Genomic DNA, 23354 nt, shown 5'->3' with positions numbered 1-23354 from the left:
TACACAGACTATCCAGTAAGCAATACACAGATGGACTTGGATTGTTCACAGTTGTAGGAAAATATGTCCAGTATTTGAAAAAACAATACTCATCGTGTAAATAACACTTGTTCAGAAGTACAGAGGTAGCATGAGGAAGCAGAAACAGTCCCACAGCTCCCCAACGTAAAGTAAAATATTTTAGGTTATTTATTTATTTTATTTTTTAATTACATGGGGAATGAATCTATATTGAAAGAGCAAGTTAAATGAGCCTCACCAGATCAAATGTTTTCTTAAAAGAGCAGCTTGGTACATGTCTGAAATATAACATTGTTTATCTTTTTCTGGTTTCAGTCATCACCAGGGATCCTAGGAATCCGTCTGCTGCGGAATAACATGGAAAGACACGGATTTTCTATGTTTTGGGAGATTTTTTAGTTTTACACTTGGAGGATCAAAAAACACACAAGGCTTTTTTTGTCTGTTTGATAATAACCAAATCAATACACGTATCACATATAAACATTAACGGAGCAGCAGTGTGGAGTAGTGGTTGGGACTCTGGACTCTTGACCGGAGGGTCGTGGGTTCAATCCCAGGTGGGGGACACTGCTGCTGTACCCTTGAGCAAGGTACTTTACCTAGATTGCTCCAGTAAAAACCCAACTGTATAAATGGGTAACTGTATGTAAAAATAATGTGATATCTTGTAACAATTGTAAGTCGCCCTGGATAAGGGCGTCTGCTAAGAAATAAATAATAATAACGATGTACTGTAGCGGAGGCACATAGGATACAAAATGATGATTCCTGGGAAATGTCGTTGGAGGAATTACACATGTTTTGCAAACCTGTATGTTCGTGGAGCATATGGTGGCAAGGCATTTACCTGGAGAGCTTTTGGTTTGCGCAATGGGGAATTATTTTTTTACAAAGACAATGCCTTGGAATCGTTTGAGAAATCTTGAGATCTTTGCGTTTTGATTTGAGAGCAACGAGAAGCGCCCTGGCATCAGGAATTTGGAACGGCTTCATTGAAAACAGCATTGCCTGCTACAAGCCGGGAGAGAACATTACAGTGGATGAGCCGCTGTTTCACACAAAAGCACGGTGCCTGACAAACTTTTGAGTTGTACCTGATAGTTTGTCTTTCATTTTAATATTGATGTTGTTTAAAATGTAACCGTCAGAATGACTGCCTGTGGCGGTTCTAGGTATGAGTCATACTCTTCTCTGGCAGAATGAAATACGGAGACTAGATCTGTGGTTGGCGGTATTTGTTGTATTTTTTTCAAACTATTCAATTTATGAAAATCTGATACATTGTTTAAGGCCTTACTACAATTGTTTTTATTTTCCGTTGCTCTAATAAAGTGAATTACTTCCTGGTTTGTAAGCATGTTTAAGGGAATGTTACCTCACTTTCTTTAGCTTCATTATTTCCCAAGTCCTGTGCTTCTGGCAGCTCTTGATTAATTTGTCAATGAGGGTACCAAATGTTGGAAAGAAGGACAACATAAAGTACTGTATTATTTGTGGAACTGGAAATCCTATACTAATAAAATAAATATTGATTTATAAAAGTCTGAAAGCCTGGGATGACAACTCACACACAGTAAGTGTGAAGCCCTGCTATTGCTACAGATATTGCCTAAATTACGGATGCCTTGGCTAGAGGATTCCTTCAGCAATCTTAACTGTTGGCTCCAACTCACAGAAGCAAGCAATATACCAATGGTGCTACAGAATCAAACTGTCTAGTAGGGACAAGCCTCGAGGGTATGTGTTTTATTAAAGTGTTTTTTTTTTACATTTATTTAATTTTTTTATGTAATATATATGCCCATTTACCCGGCTGCTTGTTCCATAATATACACAATGGAGGGCACTGGTGTAGAAAGACAGGCCAGGCTTCTCAACAACAAATACTGAGCTTGAGATTTAAATCAGTTCTTAATTCCAAAATACACCTCCCTTAACATTAGGGTTAGGACCAAAACCCGATACTGTTTTAAAAAAAATGTATTACCTTTAGAGTGTCAGCGGCAATCTCACTCACCATCAAAACATTCACAGTAACGGCAGCCATTACGAAAACAGAGCACACAGGATAAGTTGCAAGCAGTGTGGCACAGTGGTCTCGAGAACATCAATGGCTCAAAGTTTCATGTGTTTGAAAGAATGAAGCACAATTTCACATTGACTCGTCTTTCTGCACCACGTAAAGAGCGGGGGGCCCCTCTTTCTGCATCTATGCCCAATGGAGAATAAATGAGAATTGCAACAAATATTTATTTATTTATTTTTTTTACTTTTAATGCTCCTGCACTCTCTTGCCTTTAATGTGTAAAAGGTACCTCAAATAGTCTTTACACAGGGCTGGTGACTTCTCACTGTGGCAATCTGAAGCGCTGTCACTGGGCCTTGCTTTAGGGTGAAAGTTTAGGTTCTAAAAAAAAAAATACTTCTGCCTCTTGGGAAGCAAGGACAGGGATGTAGCCCTAAACTCTTGAAACAGTTTACCAAGGGATTGTTGTTCCCCCCACACTGTCGACACTCTGATCTGTAGAGCACTGGAAATGTTGCTCAACTAAGATACAACAGTATCAATTAACACAGTCTACGCTTCAGCTCCATGTTGCAATTCTTTATCGCTCTTGGAACAACATGTGCTTACTTAACGTACCTAAGCCCAACAGGACCCGTACAGGTTCCGATAAGGACAGATACCACACTTAATAAAAGAGATTTAAGAAGTGCTGCGGAACTACCTCCATAGTTTCTCAAATATGGCTCTTAATAGGTTTAAAATGTACAGTGTGGTCAGGGCCTTAATTAGCAACAATATTCACACAGGTCATTATTTGGCTTTCCAGTGGGATCAGTCTTAGATTCCACCCCCCACTATACTGTAGCCTTCATACCAGCACTGAGCTTTTAGAGGCTGGCTGTGTTACTTTGTTAGAGATGAAGAGCCTTAATTATAAAGCATCGCCATGCTTATTAATGCATAGAGCGTTGCCTCAAAGCATCACTACATCATGTTGTATAGGTAGAATACTATACAGGGTTCTACATTTCAGTTTAAAAAAGAAAATGCCTTCCTGTGTTACTGTAAAAGAATCTGGAACTGGATCTCTGAATTTAGCCAATGCTCGCACTCAGGCCCACCGAGAGGGCGGGGAGGACTGGGAAATTTCCCCGGGGCCCAACGCCTCGAAGGGGGGCCCTGATGAAGGGGGAACTTTTTTTTTTTTTTTTAATATATATAAAATATTTTAAAACAACTTGCCCTGCACAAGACCCTTTGCGTTCCCACCACCACATTAAAAAGAAAAACTCCAGTACTGCACACCGAGCCGATGTGCTTCTGTTGTGTAATGATCGTGTAGCCAGGCGCTGTCAAACACTTCCTTTCACACAATGATTTGAACTTTCACATTTCATATTTTACTACACCAAAAAGTTGAAAAAAAGGCATAGTAATTTTATGTATTTTTTTTAAAGACTTTTAAAAACTTTAAAAGAACCCTAAAGTTGCACAATATATACCACAGTATGAATTATTCTATTATTAAGATATATAATTTGCTCAAAACAACATGGTGCAGCAGTTTGTTAGAAAAATTGTGTCGTGTAAAATATATAAAAGTACTTTCTTCAGTTGGTGGTAAACACAATTAGAGAATGATCGGTTATATTGCTTAAAATACAAATATATTTACTGATACAGGCTATTAGTTAAGAGCAGAGATGAGTGGTTTATTTTTGGCACGGGATAAATAAAATAGTGTATAGCAACGCCATTAAAATGTAGTTTATGCTAAAAACATATGTTATTTGATGTTAAGTAAGCTTCCGGTTAATGACTATTACACATGGAGTTTGTACAAAAAAAAAAAATGTATTCACTTATCTGAAAAAAAGTTTGAATACTGTAAATAAAATTGAGATATTGAAACTTCTAGGCGCCATTGACAGTTTCCTTCAAACCCATTATCAAAATAATGTATCGGTTGAAATGATCTTCCTCAGACACTGCTAAGATTGCAAGTATCATTGCTTGGTTTAGACTACAGTATACTACAAAGTCGGATGAATGTAGTACCATGTGGCACATACCAATCCTTCTCCGGGGCCCATGACGGCTCTCGGCGGCCCTGCTCGCGCTTCCCTGTTGTTTTACTTCATGTATTTGGCTGAAAATAAGAGATTTATTTTGAGTAAATTCAACATTTCAAGTGTGTGTTATATTTAAAAAAGAATGTTGTCCAAAATGCAATTGTTACATACTATATCCCAGTTGTTGGGATAATTTGTCTGTTGAAGTGGAAGTAAATCTTGAAGATCAACCTTTATATACAAGTGAATCTGTTACCTTTTGCCCATCACTAGATGCTGGTTTTCTAATCTGAAATGTCACTTTACTTGTATGTTTCTACTAGTGTGGTACTACTGAATTTACAGTACCAGCTGCTGTTGAAAACATGTGCCTCCTCATGAGAGGTTGCATCTCAGCTAGCAATACAGAGCATATTTCAAGATAAAGAAAAATACTTTTGAGATGAATTAATTTAAACAAGAAGGTCAAACTATAAATCAAGAGGCCAAGGCACATCAGTTATTTCCTGCCTCTGCAGTTACAAATTAGCGTTGTCTCAACAAAGTGAAGAACAATTCTGATTTGGAAAAAAGCAGAAGAAACAGTAAATAGTGATTCGGGGTTCATTGTGACAGTACCAGGCTTGCTCTTCATAGAACTATTCTGACCTGCAATAGAGCCCACAAACATCTTTGCAGGCTTTTTTGACAACTTTTATATTAACTTTTACATACAGGCCTGCTGTATTCTGTCCACAGCGGACACAACTTAATTATACCACGCAGGATAAGCAAGAATGTGGACTTTGTTATGAAGAGTTTCTTCATAGTCTGTAAAAAATTAATTATACCATGCAGGATAAGCAAAATTGTGGACTTTGTTATGAAGAGTTTCTTCATAGTTACTTTCTTTTAGATGTAAAGAATATTCTGCTGTAGTTATATACTCTACTAGAACAGGTGTAGGATCTGTTGGTAAATATAATGTACAAATGAATGCACTAATCTTGGAATATCCAATGTTACTCTGGTAAGATAGTCCAAGATTAGTGGCAATTGAGGTCTGTGAAACCAGCTGTGCATGTTTTTGTGACGCCTTTATAAACACGAACAGAATTTTAACAAAGCTATTTAATCTAATGTCTCATCAGCACCATTTGTGTTTAGTTAAGAGAATTTAAGTCCTTGAATTTACACAAACAATTTTTTTTTTCCAATGGCTCTTATGTATTCACAAGCTGTTGCCTTTTCTCCAGCACTGGATACTGGCTTTCTAATCTGAAATATTACTTTGCTTGTATGTTTCTGCTATTATTGTAGAGCTGGATTTACCAGCTACTGCTGATCATGAGGTGTTGCACCTAAGCTAGCAATATAGAAAATATTTTAAGGAAAAGAAAAAAAAAAACTTCCAAGATGAATTAATTAAAATAAGAACAGAGTTGGTTCACAGTTTAAGCTGGAGTAATATCACCCCAGAATGCCTTGTAGGCTGGAGAGTGAAGTGGAACAAAGCACGGTCTCTGATTGCAATCGAAACACAGAGAAGCCTACAGCATTTAGACAATGATACACTCTTAATAATTGTGTATTATGAATAATTCTAAACATTACCAGACACTGTTTATGGGATATTGAAGCTACTGACCCCAATGCAGTACACATCCCTGCAATATATCATAGTCATTATTCAAGTATCCTGGCTCACTGGAATGAAACCAAATAGATTCCCATTCAGAAACTTACAAACTTACACCAACTAGCTCTTCAGCTAAACACCATATCCTCAGATTTAAGCTGCCCTTATAATAATGCTGCTTCTGTTTTTGGTCTAGATATGACCAGCATAGTTGATGACAAAATGGTGGGTTTTAGAGGTGTTTTTGTTGTTTTCTGTTTCTACAGAAGTTTAAGTCAAGGCAGTAAACAACCTGTATACAGCAATAATGAGCCCTTCTGTCCTTGAAACTGTTCTGTACCACTGCAGACCTTGCTTGCCTTCACTACTGGAGAACAGAAAAATGGACCCCCCCCCCCAAAAAAACAAAAACAAAACAAAAACAAAAACAAAAAAACAATCTGTCATTTTCCCCCAAAACCACAACTTACAGAATGCCATTTTAAGCAGGCAGTCATGCAACCGGCCATGTTTCCAACATTTAAAATCTTCATAATTATGCAAAGAGCCCTTATATGAATAAGCAATCACAGAATGCTATATTCATAATTCCATTCCCAATTCCAAATTCCATAGAGTTTCAGTAACCTGAGAATAGTCTGTAAAAAATTAATTATACCATGCAGGATAAGCTGTTGTATAATACAAAACTGACCCGAAACAGTGTTATTGTAGATTAACCACAGAGCTTGTTTATTGTGCTGCGTACTATAGTACTTAAGATGGTGTCTTTGTTGGACACACACCCCTCACTCACTTATGGCATCACGCATCCCGGCACCAGCAAGCACGACACAACACTCCACTACATCACGCAACATGTAACCCAGCAACCACAACAGCACTGATCGCATTGCAAACATAACAGTCAGAACAGTATCCACAATACCAACAAAACATAACATACCCATATGGAGATTACTCACACCTGTTTTTCTCCCAATTTGTGAACTATGATATTGCTTGGCATGTCGAAAAATACAGGGGTCTGATCAGCATTTCCGATCTATCCAAGCTGGTACTGTTTTTTAGAAATGCTGAAATTGTAAAAGCTTCTTTAAATTTCTCAGGAAGCTAATGATGCTTCTTTGAAAATGGCTGTATGACATGGATGATTCGAGATCAGGCAGTAACGTTTTGGTTTGTCTTTTCTCGGCAGTAAGTCACGTTGCTGCTTGTGTATTTGGGTGGTGACAGGAGTTGCCATTTTGGGGGCACGAAGAAGGTGCTGAATCACTGAATTACGGTTGGGACAATATTGAAAATCTCTGAAATGATAATTGTGGGATAAAAAAAAAAAAATAAAAAATCGCAATAATTGCAATTATCATGGGGTTTGCTTATTTAGACACAAAATAAACCATGCCTTCTCTGTACACACTACTGTAGAATTTGGAAACAACAAAATTCCAGCCTTGATACTGATCTTCAAGAGTTACCAGAATCATTAATTACCAAAGCAAATGGAACCCTATGGACAAAATCATATAATGTGTGGCACCCACACACACAGACAGACAGGCACTCATCTAGTCTTGTTCCATTAGTACTTTATGATCAGGTTATCTGAAGAAGGGATTTGAACAATTTCACCTTGTGGCCTAAGGCAAGTTAGCTACATTATTAGTCTGACAAGACCATACTGTATGAATCAAGTTTTATAACAATGGCATTTTAAACCTTACATCCCAGCTGAGACAGGAAGCAAAGTAATAAATAAATAAATAAATAAATAAATAAATAAATAAATAAATAAAAAGTCATACACCTAGAATATATGTTTAAAGTTACAGTTTTTCATTCAGCAGCTTGAATGTTAAGTTTTTAGCCATGATGTTAAATCGTACATTTTAAGTAAAGTATGTACCATGTTTTAGAGTGTGTTCCATCATTCAAAACATAAGGTATGTGACTATATGATGATTCTGGCACCCATTGTTTAATTATCCTTCTGAGTCAATGTGAATTTGGGACTGTGCGATACTGGCTGAGGGACTACCCTGAATTACTTACATGATATTATTTAATGCAATTGTTTTACATTACTAAAAGTGTTAGCAAACTACATACTGTAAGCTGTTGCACTGTTCTGCAAAGGTACATAGGTACATATCACGTCTGACCATTTAACCATTGTTATCATGCACAGTACATATTCCCTAGTCTTTCTCTTAACAGAATGGGTTGTCTGCTTGTGAAGGCATGTAGCCATGCGAGAAAAATAAAATAAACCTACTAATCAGTGATCAAAGAAATCAATGTTCTTGTAACAAATTGTTTTACGAATGAGTTGAATTGTGTGCAAATTAGCAAAAAAGGGGCTGTCGACACAGTACTTCACTGTCATGATGCTGAAACTAAAATGCCAGAAAAGCTACCCTATGAATTAAAATAAAGCACAATTTGCCAGCAACAATGCCTACCATCTTGGACAACCAGATGGTAGGTTTTATGCATGTCAAAACATGTGGTCTGAATCACTGATACGGCCAGGGTTTAAAAGGGTAGTGAAAGGGTACATTTTCCACTGTTAATGGAACGTAAGTAAGAAAATCAATAGCACACAGATATGAAACCAGTAAAGGTTGCTGTGTCGCTGCAAAGCAAGCAAACCCCTGCCGACTTCTCTAGTAATCCAGTGGGGGGGGGGGGGGGGGCATGAGTTCTTCTCCTTTCCAGAGGGATGTGTCAGAAGTTTTGAGTTTAAATAAACAGCAGTAGTATTAATTGGCAGCAAGTTCAAATATGCCTTTGTTGTATCAAGGTTAGATTATTTCAGTTTTTTGTTCCTAGGTCTATATAGGTTTGCCTCTGCAGCTTGTTCAAACCTCTGTCACACAACGAGAACTAAATCTTATCAGCATATTTCCCCTATTTTATCTCTGCTTCACTGGCTTCCCATTAGGGATAGGATTGATGACAAAAATCTAGTTTCCAACCTAAAGCTGTAAATGGCCTTGCACCGACTTTACCTTCAGGAGATAATAGTTTACACCCCAAGTCACTCTCTGAGGTCCACCAAAGCCTGCCTTCTATTGGTAATATTCAAAAACACTCTTAGGATGCATTCTGAAAAAGATAATGCATCAAAATGCCCTATAAATCATAACACTTTATCATAATGAATTCATGCTGATAGCCTGTGTAAAAACAAACCCTAAATATCATAGTAATATGAGAAGTGGGTAAAACGTATACAGCCATCTCTTTATTTTTTATACAGAGGTTCTTTACTGATTCATTGATGGAATATTATTTTTAATATCAAAAACACAAAGCAATTACTAGACAAGGCATCTTGGTATTGCAAAGATCTTGATCCGCTCTCTGAACAAATCTTTAATCTGAACAGGGTCTGGCCCCAACTGGTTTAGATTTGCTTTCTGACATACTATTATAACCTTATCCTTATACTGCACAATGTTCCCTCTATAATGCCTTGTGTATTTTTAAATGACCAATGTTAACTGATTTACTGTAAGCATTTATTTATTGGAAAAAATCTATAAAGGTAATTAAAACATAATGTTTAAGTGTTCATGGTACATTAACTTTAGGCTAGTTACAGGTTTGCAATAAATATTTCTAAAGCTGTTTTCAGCTGCCACTAAGAACAAACAAAACAAAATTGATTTTTAAATTGGGCCCATCAGGTATTCCTAATCTGCATAGGTCAAAAAGTTTAAATGAATCGGTACAGCAATTAAAAGTTTTTAAAAAATTCATGGGCATACTCCCTAATGAATGTACAATGCGCTGGAGGGCTTAGTATTATTATGCCAAGATAATGTACAGTGCTGGGTGTTTAGTGCAGACTATATTATACGTTTTACTTACTGGGCTTTATTCACAAAAAAAGTTCCTTATTTAAAATATAAAAAAAACGGAATTTATCAAACTGAAAGGGGTTGAGAAAAAACACTGTATAGATATGGGAAAGATTAGGAAGGTCTCTTACACTCAAACAAGGACAAACAATAACATATTTAACAGAAGTAGTATTTGAAAATGCATATTTTAGTTTGATTAAAATAAAAAAAAATGTCCGAAATTGTAAACAAAATTAACTCAATGAGAACACAAATACGGTATTTTATGTTTTACACATTACCATACTATCTTTTTAGCTATGTTTGTCTCATCATCTGCATTTGTACTTTTCTGCAGCATTACATATGTAATAGTTGGTTACTTTCTGCGGTGGGCATTTTTTCCAGTGTATCGTGCCCACCAATGCCCTTTTGCTTCTGCTGCTTGCTCTCAAATGAGTATCCATAGACAAAAATAGATATTTTATTTTTAAATGCTCCCTGGGGGGGGGGGGGGGAAATACTTGCGGGTGTGATGCTTTCTGTGTCCCCCTGTTATTGGCTGTTGTTTGTCTGTGCTCATTGGTCCTGGTGGGCGGCTGAGGACTAATAGAATGTGTGTAAGCCCCAGTACCCGATTAGAATATAGGGGCGGAGCTACGTTATAAGAGGGTGCTGCACTGCCAATTGTGTTTGTGTGTTTTCAAAGCTGGATACTGTTCCAGGATTGCACTGAAGCAGACATAGCAGTGGTCTCTGAGTAATTAAAGCAATTGAACTTGAATCAACCTTCCCTTCTATTGCCTGCGAAATGATACAATATATTTGTGTTTTGTTGCCCTTGTTTTGATACTGACTGATCAAGGGCTGTGATGAGTTTAGTTTGATTTATTTTTTGCTCTGTGATTTTTGCGGTCTTTCTAATGGTTTCTATGCTGACGTAGACCTGTAGGACTAGTCCTTGTTTATATGTATATAAGGTGCCACCCACCCTGCTCACACATTCACATACAGATATGTTTTTCTAAATACCAGGTTCCAATGATGGATACCCGATTCCAAAAATCTCATCAAATGCACATCATTAGGATTTTATTTTAGTATTGAGGTATTATTTAGGTTATTGGAAATGCCCACTACGCAACCTAGTCCGCCACTGGGATAATGAAGTCTGAGCAGTGGCGTGCCGTCAGGACCTTCAAGGTATTCTCTGCTGACCAGACAGTGCCAAGTAAATGTAAGTTCTAATACCATTCTAAGTAATATACATGGCACTATCCCTAGAGTAACACAATGTATGCAGTGTTTGCCTGCAATGACTGCACAGTTATTAAACTTTTTTACTTTTTAAAAGCTCCTATGTGCTATTGTGTATAGGTGTACAATAATTCAAATTTGAATTCTGGGGCATATACATGTGTGCTACTTGTTACTGATAATTTAGCAGTATAGCCCATTGAGCTAGAAGAGAGGAAATTAAAATAGGTGAACACTAGAAAAGGAAGTAACTATGTACAATACCTGAAGATAGCAGGCAGTCCAATGGTGTAAATACATCACCCATGATACTCAGGATATTTTTCTTCCCCAAAAAATGCCTTTTATGCTGTAAAAAAAGAGAGACAATTGTATCATGCTGAAACCAATACCAATATATAAAACATATATTCTAACACACCTATTCATCATGACTGTCTCTGATTGTAATTTCCTTTAAGATTAAGAAGGTGTTGACCTGCTGCTGAATATGAAAAAAATAAAATAAAGCATACATATAAAAAATAAAGAAAGCAAGAAGAGCCCAGTAGATGCATTTAAGCCTTTGTTATGCAAGTGCAATCATCATTATATATGTTCCCTGTGCACTAAACCAAAAACATTGGATTACAGATTTGTTTTGCTAGCCCTGGCAGATGTTACACGCGTATCATCCTTTGTGATGCAGATTCATACTAAATCATTTGAGACTACCAAACTTAATTCACAGACCTACCCAGACCACTGTTTCAGAGCTACAGTACACAACTTTCTAATTTAACTTTATAAACAGGAAATAAACACAACCCCCAAACTCTTTAATCACAGAGCGAGAACATTGTTACTAACAAAAGTGATGACTAGAGATTCTTCTCCACGTGATTTTATGTACAACTATGTACAACTAAGAAAACTGTGGTATTTACAATGCATTACATTATATATCATTATATATCATTATATATCATTTTGCAGTTCAGGACAGTATAACAATTCTATTGCGCACTGTAGTAAACCCTTTCTAGATTTCCTGCATTTGGACTCAGCCACTAACATCCCCAGTTTTCCTTAACCTCACCACTGGTGAGGTTAAGGAAAACTGTGGAGAAAATATGTTAAAAAATGAAGAACTGAGCAATAAAAAAAACAAATGTCAATAACCCTTGTTATTTAAAAATAAATTGGGGGGATAAGGTCAGTTGTTTGCTAATTAACGTTCCAAGTCCAGTAACAAAATATTGCACACACCTACACTACTCTTTAATGTGTGCAGCCTCAATACATTTCTAAAAGCTAGTGATATTAAGTAGATAGAGACACTGCGTGTTTTCTTCTTTTATCCATTTGAAATAGAAATAAAAATTAAAAAATTGTAAAAGCGATCCAGCACAAGGGTTCAGATTTTAAATAACACTTGCCTGAGCCATCCAAACAGATACTTTGGATCTCATTTCAGATACAATATTCACTGTTTTACCAAAAAACATGCAACGGTCCAACCATGGGCTGTACAGTCCAAACTGACAAGTTAAGCCAGAGGCATGTTCCTGGAGGTCAGAAGAGGGAACCGGCGACAGAACCAGCAGTGTCCCTACCCAGGACGCGGGTAGTAAAGATGTCACTGGATGGTGGATGGTGGGCTACCCAGTTGGGCCCCAATTTCATTGGGGAGGCCCATGCAGCCTACCAAGCCTTGAGTCACGAGGAGGCTCTAAATTATGACAAAGTGAAGCAGGACATTCTCCAGCGACTCAATATCACAGGGGACCTTCAGGACTGCGACCCCGCGTGGTGGCTCTGCCCCGACACCAACGGCACAGAAAAAGTGGCAGAAATTGTTGCCATTGAGCAATTTGTTAAGGTGCTAAGGGCGGACACTCAGAGCTGGGTCGCTCGACATCGTCCTGGATGCAGCAGTCCGATTGGCTGAAGGGTATGAGGATGTGCTGCCTCCCACCCCACCGGTCGCCATCCCCGCACCTCCTTCCAACCAACCCAGAGCAACGGGCCCACTGTACTCCACCCCCTCCCCCCCATGGATTGACCCCACATCGGTACCCCATGGGCACCCTTCTTCCACATCAATGGAGAGCCACGTTGACCCAAACCAGCAGCGGGACATACAGGCTCCGAGGGCGTCCTTTCACCCCACTTGTTACCGGTGCCAAGAGGTCGGCCACCTCGCCCGAAATTGCCCGGCGGCAATGGAATGTGGTGCGACCTCTCATTATGTACTGATACCAGGTAAGTGCAGGGATAATGATTGGGAGGGGCCTTGCATTGTTGATATATGGGTTGGTGATGTGAGCACTGGTTCAAGAATTAATCTAAAAACTGTCTTCCCTTGTACAAGGTGCGATCACCTTTTTTGAGTGAAAGGTGTAAGCGGCAGAGATAGATGTCTCTTTGATAGAAACAATTTAATTTATTTGACGTCTTCCCACTGATGATGGGAATGGGAATGTAGAGATGGAAGCTCTGCTAACAAGATTTAAGTTTTTGCAGGTATCAGGCGTTTAAAGACACACCTGTGGTGGCTTTGACAAACTCACTGAGAGCAGAAACTTATCCAAGACTGTGACAGCTACTGGAAGCAGGCTGATCTTTGGGATACAAATTGAACATTTGTGAAACGGAATGTGTGTTAATGTTGTAATAACTGTACTGTGTTTTAAATAATATAAAGCCAGCAGAAATACTAAACAAATTGTTAAAACACACTGTTCATACAAAAAGTTATAATATGCTCTGTGTTAACCTATAGTTATGTTAGAGCATTCTATATTCCTGTTTATTCTGTTATAACAGTACAAAATATTATTGGATCTTTTTAAGTCTGAGTAAAAAGGGAGCTAGGTTGGGGTCACGCTGACCAAGAAACCCCTGTGAAATGAGCAAAGCTTGTTTTTGTCTGAGCTACTAGTACCAAGGTTTATAACCTTGAGCAGAAAGGCAAACACGAGCACCAAGTTTCTTATTTAGAGAAGCTTGATCTGAAAGTAGTCTTTAAGCTAAACAAAGGTATTCTAGAATAATTCAAACAGAATATAAGTCTAAATATAAGTCTTATTTTAAGTTTGAAAATAAGAGAATATAGTGCAGAAATTAACCTAAAGTAAAAACTTCAGTCAAAGCATAATGGTACAAGTCTGTGTCAGGCATGTAGTAGGATATGTTAAAGAGAATGCAATTAATTTGTTAACCTTGTCTTTGCTTGAAACGAAACGGTACCAGAGGCATGGGTAACTGGAGAAAATAACTCTTGGCAATGAAGCTAGACTAGAATAGAATAGAAATTAATGAAGACCTGGTAAAACAAGTGAGAGGGATCAATAGCATAGGACCATATTTAGATTTAGTAAGAATGCCATATGTCTGGGAAAATGCTTACAGAAGAATCTTCTATTAATGATGAATGACCTTGGCCAGAGAGATGTCACATTTAGTTTAAAGCATTGAATAGCTAAAATGGGACTGTTATATTTTGACTATGTTCTTGATAGACTGGATTTAAGTGAAAATAATTGGATATATAATTGCAGGCTTATAAGTTTGATATGAACCTTCTACCAGCCTTTAATATGTTTTAGTTATTGTTAAACTACATCTATACATGTAATAAAGCCAACATACTAGAGGATGTCTTTTGATATTAAAAGGGAAATATATTTTTAACCCAGGACTGGAATAATTAAACCAAAGTTGGTGTTATATATTAAACACATCTTTCTATGTATTCTTCATATACTTGCACTGTATTCACTTGCATGCTGTGTTCAGGGACTCCCTGGTACCAGAAAAGAATAACCTCAGTTCAAAAGTTCACCTCACATATAAAACTCACAAGGTAAAATCCTAGTGAAGTGTCACTCAACTTGCTAACTACAAGCTGATATGATCTATGCTCTGAAGATCTCTGATCGAGCTGATTGCTGTTGGTGTCTGTAACAGGGTACTTGCTTGTGGGTGCATGCATTCGCTGCTGAGTGACAGGCAGGAGATCGAGACAGAGGTTGAATTTGACACACCCCACAGGCGCGCAGGTTTATTTACATACACACACAGTAAAAAGAGCTCACGTGACACTACCAACCATGGTAGCTCACCGAGGACACATGGCCAGCGTACAGAAACACAATACAATACAATACAAAATAAACACAATACAAAAAACTATAAAATCCCGGTTTACCATCACGATCGGAGGATTTCAGCAACATATTTCGGTCTCTACTATGTTAGGATAGCGTAGACGATCTTCAGCCCTGAGGTGAGCAAACAGGACCTCTTTATACCTGACACCGTGCTGGAACACACCTACCCGCTGATTATCCACAGCTGGCAATCACACACAGCAGGCAGGCTCTCCCAGGAGCGTCAGGTACTTCATTAATCATTTACAATAATTACACACATTTACACAATATATACCCAAAATCCACTCTTCATGTGCAGGACTCCTGCCCTGCTACAGTGTCATGTTTAGAAGTCTTTGCCTTTGAAGACAGTTTCTGTCCTTACATTATATTCTACACTCCTATATATATATATATACACACACAGTATATATACATATATGTCTGTAAGTCACCTTGGATAAAGGCGTCTGCTAAATAAACAAATAATAAAATATATTGGAAGGTAAGAACTAATTTTGAATCTATATCTCTTTTATATTGATGCATTGCTATAAGGTATAAGATTTATGCTTTAGTTATGGAGAGTGATATATATTGGATGTTCTAGAATATAGCGGTGGGCGTTTTTAGCGTACTTTAATACGTTTTTAAACGTATTAAAGTATTAATGCTCTTATACCTGTTCAAGAACTGGACCTCCCAGATTGCCTGTCATTTGGGATTTGACGTAGTCTGTAACTACTCAATACATTTATAAGCATTTAATAAACTAAAGGAGTACTGATACTACTCCGATTCGTTAAAACTTGAAATCGAATGAGTCTGTGTGAGCTTCTTGATTATTAACCCTTAGCGGTCCATTTATTCAGCGCGTCAGGTCCGATTTATTTTCACACGTGCTGTTTATTTTACACGCAGTGTTTAAAAGTATTGTTTTTCACAGTAAAACAGGTTTAAAAGGCACTGCATATCAACAGGACACTCAATACTGCATCTCCAGCCCCACCCCACCCCACCCCTTGTTCGCTGTATTTTTCACATATCTCTTCATAGTCATACATACTGATAAATCATCTCCTGATCACTCATTTTATCACCAAACTCCTCAATAATGTGATCCAAGTCATTATTTTATTACTATAACATCTCAAAAAAGCTCTGCAAATGTCTGTGATATTCTTTCAGAGCTAGATGCGGAATCAGCTATCTTGTTTGTTTATGGCCGTGTTATCTCTGTGGTGCCAGGGCTATGTGTATTGCTCAGATCTGCCCCCTTTTTTTTTCTTCGGCTTCTCTCGGCTCCTATCAGTCTCACTTGGCCATTGAATGGTTTTCTCGGCTTTTTCCGGAGAAAAAAACGACTAGAGACCTGTGCTTTATGTCTTTTTGATGATGTCAGACAGGGTCCAACATTGGACTGGAAAGGGAAAATTGTAATGTTGGACCTGGTCCGACATAGGACCGCAAAGGGTTAAAAGTCATCTGGATACGTTGCAAGCCCAGTGCACGAAAGAGCCACTTACAGGAGTCCGAAACATCTTTATGTCCTCCTGAACGACTCCCCTGAGTTTAAGAGTGTGCTTAGAGTATATATATTATATATATAAATAAATATATAAAAAGTATGTACAAATCTGACAGCACCCACGCATTAGTGGACTCAGGATGTGGACAAACTTATTACAAAAGCTCTATTGACAATAAAGAATAATAATAATAGTCGTACATAACGATCAATCATCTCCTGATCACTCGTTTTATCACCAAACTCCTCAATAATGCGATCCAAGTCATTATTTTACTATAACATCTCAAAAAAGCTCTGCAAATGTCCGTGTTATTCTCTGTGCGCTGATTCAGTAACAGGCAGCTTGTTTCCTTATGGCCGCCCCTATCTGATGCTAGGTCCACATCTTACTCCCACAATTTCAGGATATCGAGTGGAGCTAAAATAGCTTCAGCACCGGGGGCCTGGGTGACCTGCCCCCGCAGGTCACACTGGGTCCCGATCCTCTTTCCCTTGGATTTGACAGACTTGGATGTTTCCCCCAACAAACCCAAGCCTTGTTTTCATTGACATTCCTTCCCATTTTTCAACCCTTCGCTCTCTTTTTGTTTTTTTCAGGCAAAATCGGGAATGGAACACATCGGCATGCAGCAGGAAAATATTCCCAATAGCTTCTGCCGCTGCTCCCATGGTCTTACCGGAGACTGGCTTTACTGTTTTATTAACCCTTTGAGGTCCGACATTGCAATTATTCCTATTCGGTCCAATGTCGGACCCTGTCCAACATCATCAGAAAAACGCACAAATCGGGTTTCTAGTCGTTTTTTCGCCGGAAGACGCCGAGAAAACCATTCAATGGCCGAGTGGAGCGACAGGAGCCGAGACAAGCCGAAAAAAAAGGGCGTATCTCATGAATAGTCATACTTGCCCCTGGCATAAAAAAAGATCCTTTGCTGGCACACATCTGGGGGCAGGATAACTGGCCACTTACATATCCTCATCACATTATTATCGGGCACTTACTGTATAGAGTATCCCAAGCCATAAGCACAAGTCAGATTGTAACACAATTACTCGTTCCCCAGTCTTTTCGACGTGAGATCATGCGGTTGACTCATGATGTCCCATGTTCGGGACATTTGGTTAGTGATAAGACTAGGGAACGGATATTGGCTCCCACTGCCCCTGATCTCAGGTCCCTTTGAATGCACTGATATAGATATAGTGGGTCCATTGAGCCAGTTTGACTCTGTATATACACACATTTTGGTAGTGGTGGACTACACAACCAGATATCCAGAGGCAGTACCATTGAGAGCCACTAGTGCCGCAGCAATTGCTCGAGAGTTAGTACAGATTATAGCGAGAGTAGGGGTTCCGAAAGAAATCGTCACTGATCACAGAAATTTATTATAAAGAGATGATGAAGCGGTTTGTCAACCAAGAACAGAAACATTGGGCTAAACTCCTCCCCTACCTGATGTTTGCAGTGAGGGAGGTGCCTCAGAGCTCGACCGGGTTCTCTCCCTTTGAGCTGCTACATGGGAGGCAACCACAGGGTATCCTCGATCTTGTGAAAGAAGGGTGGGAGGAGCAAACAAAAACTTCCAAAATCCATAGTCAAGTATGTAATCATGTTAAGAGAGCGCCTAGAATTGGTTGGTTGTTTGGCACAAGAATCTAAAACTAGCTCAGCATCACCAGGAGCAGCAGTACAACAAACAAACATGGAGTCTGACTTTTCGGCCAGGTGATAAGGTACTGTTGCTACTTCCCACATTAGAATCTAAATTGTATGCTAATTGGCAGGGGCCATATGAGGTGATACAGGGAATTGGTAATGAAAACTATTTAATTAGGCAATCCGATCACCAAAATAAGACCGAAATTTATCATATTAACTTGTTAAAACCCTGGAAAGAAAGGGAGGCCCTATTTATAGCTGGTGACAGTTTAGAAGAGGATTTTGTTCCCACTGTCAGTCCACCAGCTACAACTAACATTCTAATGGGAGAACAGTTACTTCCAGATCAGAAAACGCAAGCTCTACCAGTTAGTGGAAAGGTTTAATGATGTTTTTCTGAATTGCCCGGTAGAACTAAATGTTATTTCACATGCTATTATTACTCCAGCAGGTGTCAAGGTTCAAGAGAGGCAGTACCGGATCCCAGAAAGCTGCAGGGGTCCTGTTCGAAGGAGGTGGAGGATATGCCCCGAGCGGATGAGCTCCTCGACCGACTGGGTAAGGTGCAGTTCATCTCGACCTTGGATCTGACGAAGGGACAGTGGCAGATTCCACTCACTCAGAGCTTGAGAGAGAAAACTGCTTTATCTACCCCAGATAGCTTGTTCCATTTCCAGACCATGCCCTTCGGGTTGCATGGAGCTCCCGCAGCCTTTCAGAGACTGATGGACCAGGTCTTAGCTCCCCATCATCAGTATGCAGCCGCGTACATTGATGATGTGGTGATTTGTAGCACCACCTGGGAGGAGCATATTGTTAGACTTTCAGCCATCCTACAGTCTCTAACCTTTTGCGGTCCTATGTCGGACCTGGTCCGACATTGCAATTATTCCTATCTGTCCAACATAATCAAAAAGATGCAAAAACGAGTTTCTAGTCGTTTCTTCTCTGGAAAAAGCCGAGAAAAGCATTCAATGGCCGAGTGGGAGTGACAGGAGCCGAGACAAAAAAAAAAAAAAAAAAGGGACGTATCTCATGAATAGTCATACTTGCCCCTGGCATCTGATAATGGAGGCCATAAGGAAACAAGCTGGCTGTGACTGCATCAGCGCTCAGAGAATATCACAGACATTTGCAGAGCTTTTTTCAGATGATACAGTAATAAAATAATGACTTGGATCACCTCACCTGAAAGGCTGCTGCAAAAATAGTTAAATGGACAGGGCAGTGTCAGGGTGCATTTGATATGATTAAGAAGCGATCCTGTCAAGCTCCCGCTCTGATTTCACTAGATTTCAGCAGAGTTCATCCTTCAGGCCGATGCCTCCCAGATTGGTCTAGGGGCCGTCCTGTCCCAACAAGTTGACGGGGTACAACACCCTATCAATTACTAGAGCAAAAAATGGCTCCTATGGAGATTAACTACTCCGTTATTGAGAAGGAGTGTTTAGCCATCAAATGGGCTACTCACGCTCTTTGTTATAACTTTTTGGGGCATTCTTTCTCTGTCGCTGATAATGCTCTTTTAAGGTGGTTACACACAATGAAAGACAATAACATCAGGATAACTCATGGTATCTGGCGCTGCAACCCTTCCACTATACTGTAAAACACTGTGCCGGTAAGGAGCATCAAAACGCTGTTTTTTCCCCCCCAAGGGAGGGGGGGGAACATTGGGAAATGTAGAGTTGGCCGAGTGTTCCTTCGGCATCACTCCGAGGGGTGAGATATGTGATAATGAGCAAGAATCAATGTTGTAAATCTCCCTCCCGATCAGAAAGTACGCTGTGTAAGGTTGGTGGTACACTTCCCCATAGACAAGCCGATTTGATGGTGGGGGCACGTAGCTGTCAGTACATGAAACGACTCAAATGCGATCAGCTATGGGCCAAGCAGCGATTGGTTACACCAGGGCGCTGAGCTGATTGCAGGAAGGAGTTGGGTAGTACAAAGGGGACGCAGCTACTCAGGTACGCCCCCTTACGCTGAGACAGGACCTACAGCCGGAGCCTGTATTGTTATTTTGTTTGGCTTTGTTGTTGCAGACAAGTGAGATGGAGAGCCACAGAGCCAGCTCATAACCACACTTCAACACATCACTGCCCAGCGAAGCACGGACACTCAGACCATGATCACAGCGCAGTTTCGTGCACGGAGGATTGTGGCTATCGGGTGTATTTTTGTTTGAGACTGCAAACCCATCATGTTTTGAATTCCCCTATACCATTGCTGGTATAGGGGAGAACTATTTATTTTGTGGAATTAACCTGCTTTAATAAACGCAGACTGTTTTGGGAGTAAAAAGAGCTTCTTGTGAACGTTATTTGACACTCGCCATGCATCACATTTTAGTTGACTTTGTAACATTCAGGAATTGTAGGAATGTTAGGGGTACCAGGTATTGTGTGATACAATAAAGTAGTAGCATTGAAAAACTACTGAGTGCAGAACTGTGTGCGTGCTTGATGCAGAAGGTAACCAGTTAGGTGGGTTTTTCCTTGATGTGTGTTGTACTGAAGATTATCTGAAACTGGATTTTGGCGTTAACTAAGTTTAGATACAGTACGGAAGATATGGATGCTAATCAATGTGTGTTTATTGGTTGAGGACGGGGTGAAGTATGAATATGTACAAAGTAGTGTTACGATGTGTGTATTAATGTTGCTGTTTTGGAATAGTCCCTTGTGATTCTCAGTGCCACTGAGTGTCACCCAGTACTATGCATGCACAGTACTGTAATACTGTGGAGACTTCTGTTTTCTGTGTAATAAACTACTTTTGGTGAGAAACATTACCTAGTGACTTCTTTGATCATGGCAGAGAGTGTGAGCAGAGCGGAGTGAGCCAATTGTATGTAATGTGGGGAAGCAAAGCGGGTAGTTGCTGGAGCAGAGCACGGAGCACGGAGCGGACATTTCCGGCCTGCTCCTTTACAGCACTGAGAAGAACTGAGCACAGTTTGATTTTTCTTAAATACATGTTTGGCCATGGAGTTTGCACATAAGAGTTATAAAAAGAAAAAAGGTGACAAATACAGATGCAGTTACTTTATAGTATCTTCCATCATGCCTCTGCATAGTAACCATTCATTTTCCAGTTTCAAACCAAAATTAGGCACTTATGTTTGCAGACTTGAGAATTGCATTTTTTTTTTGTATATTTTCAATGTGATTGGCGTTACACTGTATAATTCATTATGGAGGGAAAAATATATTGTAGCATTTTGCCGGAGGCAAGAAATGGAGAAGACACGCAGCTTTCAGTTTAATTCTTTTTATTCTTCTGGAAGCTATCTCTTGTCAGAGGTAGTCGTGGCATATTCTTGTTGTGCTATAAAATCATTAGGACCCTTTGCATGGCAGGTCTCAGTTGCTAGGGTGAGCGGTTCTTTAATGGACCCAGATTCCGTTACATACAATGAGTCTGCCCACTGATGATGTGCAAGAGAAAAAAGGTTGGGAACCAAGTGATAGTGAATTCTGGCACATCCCTGTATTTTGGATGGAGGTCGTGCCTCCTAAAATTACCCTCTGTGAACAACATGAAACTTATCAGGGAAAGTTATAGAACCAGGACTATTGTTCTCATGTTACCTTTTTCTCATGTTATTTTGGCAGCACCTTTTGGGTAGTGTGGATTTCCACTTAGTTTTCCAAATGGAAATAACCTAATATTATAAATATGGTTGGGTATATTTAAATGTTTCTGTCCGAGTTCAAATGTGGCCTTGCACAAAAAGTTTTGCATCACCTAGAATTTTAGGATTATCTACAGATATTGTGCAGCTTTCTTAAACTGGATTTCCACTAAGTTTTTAGTTTGTGTCAAATCACCGCAAGTCCTGCCTGCTTCATTTGGCCACCATTCTTTTTTAATAAAATAAGTACAGGAGACAAAACAAAAACCAATGCATAGCGTTATACAATTCCTTGCAAACTGCTGTGTACTATCCTTGTATTACTTTAGGTTTATGACATAAAAATGATTCAGTCAAATATAATAATAATAATAATAATAATAATAAAGCTGATGTTAAGCCCTACAACTTTTTTTTTCCTTCATGTTTTCTTTCTTCTAAACCAAATCTTGCTCAATGAATTGGGTTTAATAAATCTGACTTCAATAATAAAGCGAATTCCCAGCTATACTAATTGAATACACTTTTGTCCTTGGTAGGAACCCGTGATCGATGCTACTTCAGGCTAGTGTACAGTGTATTGCATCTTCTAGCTAAGGGACAGGAAAGTCAAGTTTAAAACAAATCAGCCATCCGATCACCAAACACAAAGAGAACAAAAGTGTAAAGGAAGAAAAAAAGATGTGCTTTGCAAAGGGCGTCTTTATTTATGTATTGCCAAGGGCTGCGTTTTTTTATTTGTAGTAGCTTAAAACAACTAAACCATAAAAGCACGATCAAATGGCAATAATTTAAAATGTTGAAAAAAATGGTCTGACAAAAATAGTCTTGAAATAAAAAGTAAAAGGTAACACACATCATAAAGAATCTAAACTGTTTGGTTACTCTACAATACTGACAAAATGTAACCTTATCCTTGAGGTTGTAATATGAGCTAAAGATTTACTGTGACCCCACAGCCTGCCCAATTCACACACCATATTTTACAGTACTTATTATTTCCCCACGAAAGCCTGGCAGGGATGTAAAATCTCATGAGCTGGTAAAGGTCACACAGTGCATATGGGCTGAGCTGATATTTCAAATCTGTACCTCCAACCTTTCTGCTGCCTGTAATTAATCTAACTCAAGCTTACTGCCTCCTACTAGTTCCACAATGTCGGTTCTTTCAGTCCTGCAGTAATGGCTGTAGTGATAGTAAGTGAAACTGTCAAATTCTGTAATCAACCATTTTGACTACAAGTCTAATTTTAGGAATTCTAGTGGAAAATGTTAGTCAAATAACAATTTTGGAGACTAATATTCAAACAAATTGTGGGTGAGTGCATTCGCTGCTGAGTGACAGGCAGATCGAGACTGAGGTTGAAGTTGAAACGCCCCGCAAGCTAACAGGATTTATTTATATATCAACACACTACCAGCAATGGCAGAGCACGGAGCTCATACATCGTAGTGTATGAAAACCTTGGTAGGATCTACAATATCTGAACTAATCTTCTCTGTTCAATAATAAACTAACGATGCTGAAGAGGTTGTGGTGCATATGTGACGGGCGTATAC

The 23354-nt window shown here is 39.1% G+C and overlaps 1 protein-coding gene across 4 annotated transcripts in view; it reads right to left on the bottom strand.

The window, feature by feature from the left end:
* Positions 1-23354, bottom strand: part of LOC117394347 (thiamin pyrophosphokinase 1) — a 125236-nt gene that overhangs the window by 87338 nt on the left and 14544 nt on the right. For all 4 annotated transcript variants that reach the window (XM_059018705.1, XM_033992519.3, XM_059018711.1 and 1 more), the window contains exon 2: positions 11092-11176. In XM_059018705.1, the coding sequence (XP_058874688.1) occupies positions 11092-11134 (43 nt within the window). In that variant the 5' untranslated portion in view covers positions 11135-11176. The remainder of the gene's footprint in view (positions 1-11091; positions 11177-23354) is intronic.

This window comes from Acipenser ruthenus, chromosome 3 (assembly GCF_902713425.1).
Source record: "Acipenser ruthenus chromosome 3, fAciRut3.2 maternal haplotype, whole genome shotgun sequence".
Classification (NCBI taxonomy): Eukaryota; Metazoa; Chordata; class Actinopteri; order Acipenseriformes; family Acipenseridae; genus Acipenser; species Acipenser ruthenus.
Note: the sequence above shows the minus strand (reverse complement) of the source record. Positions and strands in the feature narration are given on the sequence as shown.